The sequence below is a fragment of the Cebus imitator genome, unplaced genomic scaffold, assembly GCF_001604975.1.
Source record: "Cebus imitator isolate Cc_AM_T3 unplaced genomic scaffold, Cebus_imitator-1.0 Scaffold281, whole genome shotgun sequence".
NCBI classification, from domain to species: domain Eukaryota; kingdom Metazoa; phylum Chordata; class Mammalia; order Primates; family Cebidae; genus Cebus; species Cebus imitator.
In genome coordinates this window covers 2,608,121-2,611,402 of record NW_016107596.1, presented here as the reverse complement: position 1 = coordinate 2,611,402, position 3,282 = coordinate 2,608,121, and the positions used below count along the sequence as shown (strand labels likewise).

Sequence of the window (3,282 nt, the reverse complement as noted above, 5' to 3'; positions counted from 1 at the left end):
CAACCTCCACCTCCTGGGTTCAAGCAATTCTCCTGCCTCAGCCTCCCAAATAGCTGAGACTATAGGCACATGCCACCATGCCTGGCTAATTTTGTAATGTCAGTAGAGATGGGGTTTCACCATGTTGCCCAGGCTGGTCTCGAACACCTGATGTCAGGTGACCCACCCACCTCAGCCTCCCAAAGCGCTGAGATTACAGGCGTGAGCCACTGCACCCAGCCAACAAGTATATATTTCTAAAGGTTTATGATTCTTTTAAGTTATATTTTTCTTTGGTCCTTGACTCTGGATGATTTTTTTTTTTTTTTTTTTTTTTTTTTTTTTTTGGAGACGAAATTTCGTCCCTGTTGCCCAGGCTGGAGTGCAAGTGGCGTGATCCCAACTCACTGAAACCTCCACCTCCCAGGTTCAAGTGATTCTTCTGGCTCAGCCTACCGAGTAGCTGGGACTACAGGCATGTGCCACCACCCCTGGCTAATTTTTGTATTTTTAGTAGATGGGGTTTTGCCGTGTTGGCCAGGCTGGTCTTGAACTCTTGACCTCAGGTGGATCCACTGGCCTTGTCGTCCCAAAGTGCTGGGATTACAGGCGTGAGCCACCGCGCCCAGTAGAGCTTAACCTTCTTTCCACTTCCCTGCATTCCCCAGAGATCTGTTATAAACAGTTTAGCTTTTTAGACTTTGTTTGCAAATATATACATATAAAACATCTTTTTTTTTAAGACAGGGCCTCACTCTGTCGCTCAGGCAGGAGTGCAGTGGCACCACCATGGCTCACTGCAACCTCTGCCTCCCAGGTTCAAGCGATTCTTGTGCCTCAGCCTCCTGTGTAGCTGGAATCACAGGCACATGCCATCATGGCTCAGCTAATTTTTTTATTTTTAGTAGAGACGTGGTTTTTCCATGTTGCCCTAGCTGGTCTTGAACTCCTGAGCCCAAGTGATCCTCCTGCCTCGGCTTCTTAAAGTGTTGGAATTACAGGCGTGAGCCACTGCGCCGGCATGTTATTATAGAAATGGGGTTTGCCATGTTGGCCAGGCTCTTTTTGAACTCCCAGTTCAAACAATCCACCTGCCTTGGCTTCCCAAAGTGCTGGATTACAGGTGTGAGCCACTGTGCCTCGTCTGTAATTAGGAGTTTAATAGAAATGATTTAGGAGTGTAAATGGAATAATGGTTCACTGCTTATGGAATGGCCCTACATTTGCGGCGTTTACACACCCGGCTGGGATTAGATTGGATTGGAATATCACAGCAAAATAGTCTTGCAAACAAAAAATCTAGCTTTTTTTGGGTAAGGTCTTCTTAAAAATTTATTAAAAAAAAAAAAAAAAAGTCTAGCTTTTTCTGGGTGGAGTCCTGGAGTGAGTGGGTGCAAAACGGGGCTGAGGCATCACTTCAGTCTCAGAGGCAGTTCCTAATTGGGAGCAGTCTATCTTGATTGATCCTGGTGCAGTTGCTGAGAAACCGAGGCGTTTTCCAAGACGAAGATGATTATTTGAGAGGAAGAGTTTGCAGAGAACCTTCAGGAGTCTTGTGTATTGTGGGAAGAACTGTGCACTCAGGACTGGGGGATTGGAGTTCCTGGGGCTAGCCCTTTCCTTCACTGGGTCCTCAGGTTTCCTTTACCCTTAGATATGGGATTGGGTTAACTGGTTTCTATGGCCCCTTCCATTGGGAAGAGCTTAAGCTGCTGTTTTGCCTGAGGTGTAGTTCCTGCCTTCCTGGAGCTTGTAGTCTGGTTTAATGAGAGTATTCATTTCAGCTCCTTCCCTCCCCCTGCGGTGAGAGGGTATCATCTGATGAGCATGAGAAGGTGAATGCTAAGAAATGGCAGCAATCAGTCCCTCTTACAGTGTCACTTCTCTACCACCTGGAGAGAACCTTTGCCTTAGCCACAGTCACTTTCCCTTTGATTGGTAGAGCCACCACTGATTTATAGTTTGCCAAATGCTTTATATATGAAAGTGCCCTTTGAACAGCCCTTTCAATTTTTTTTTTTTTTTCCAGGTTGATTCCAAAGATAGTTCTCATAATTCCACAAACTCTGAATTTGCAGCTGAAGCTGAGGGTCAGAGTGATATGATTGAGGAACCCAACAAGGTCCAGAAAAGGAAGAGGGATAGACTTCGAGACCAGGGCTCCACAATGATCTACTTAAAGGCTATCCAGGGCATCTTGGGGAAATCGATGCCAAAAAGGAAGGGAGAGGCTGCCACTAGGGCAAAACTAAGCACAGCAGAGCATCCCAGCCGTGGAGAAGGACCAGCGAGGAGTGAAGGACCAGCAAGCAGTGAAGGAACAGCCAAGACAGCAGAAGGAGCAGCCAGGAATGTCACAGTCACTGCGGCTCAGGAGAAAGAGTCAACTCCAGAGGTCAGCATGAAGGCGGACAAGACCATCCCAGAGAGGAGCAGTTTCTATGACAGGAGGGTAGTTATAGACCCTCAGGAGAAACCCAGTGAGGAGTCCCTTGGGGACCGAAGGACAGTCATTGACAAATGCTCTCCACCCCTAGAGTTCTTGGATGACTCTAACTCTCATTTAGAAAATCAACAGGTAAGTCAAGCTTGTGCCAGGCTTTTGACTTTTTAGTTCTCTTGATGAAATGTGTTCCATCTTTCTAGTTTGATCCTAAATGTTAAGAATTAAAACAGTACTTTACTTAACTAGGCTTCCAGGAAACAAATGGATGGTTTTCTTCTAACATACTTTTCAGATTTTCAGAGTTATTAATAAACCTCAACTGAGTGTTTTTTTTTTTTTTTTTTTTTTTTTTTTTTTTTTTAAAAGGATTTATATGTTAGGATATGGGTTTGGCTGCTGTGTAAAAGGCCAAAATAACAGTGGCTTAAACAAAATAGTTTGGCTTAAGAAGGATGGCTCCATCATGTCAGAGATGCTGGTGCCTTTTGTCTTGATGCTCTGCCACTCCTCAACACAGTATCCATCTCTTGGTGTGAAATGGGTACTCTGTTAGGACTCAGCGTTTGTTATGTGGTCATTCTGGCCAGTGGGGAGGGGAGAAGAGGAAAGTGCATTCCTCCCCTCTTAAGAGCTTGGCTCAGGAGCTGCACACGTCGTATCTGCTGTTGACAAGAGCCTGGAAACCTGGCTGACACCTAGCTGCAAGGGAGTCTGGAAAATCAGTCTTCATCTAGGCAGACTTATACCTGGATAATCAGAGAAGAAGGGAAGGATGTCATTGGAGGGAAACTAGTTTTTAATACAGCTTATAATTGAGGGGAAGCATCAATTTTTTTTTTTTTTTTTTTTTTTTTTTT

General features: G+C 45.0%; 1 protein-coding gene across 2 annotated transcripts in view; it reads left to right on the top strand.

Annotated features, from left to right (window-relative positions):
- Positions 1-3,282, top strand: part of TATDN2 (TatD DNase domain containing 2) — a 42,150-nt gene that overhangs the window by 9,411 nt on the left and 29,457 nt on the right. For both annotated transcript variants that reach the window (XR_005195887.1, XM_017501489.2), the window contains exon 3: positions 2,009-2,557. Coding sequence is in view for 1 of the 2 variants with exons in the window: in XM_017501489.2 (XP_017356978.1) it covers positions 2,009-2,557 (549 nt within the window). In the remaining variant the exon portion in view is untranslated. The remainder of the gene's footprint in view (positions 1-2,008; positions 2,558-3,282) is intronic.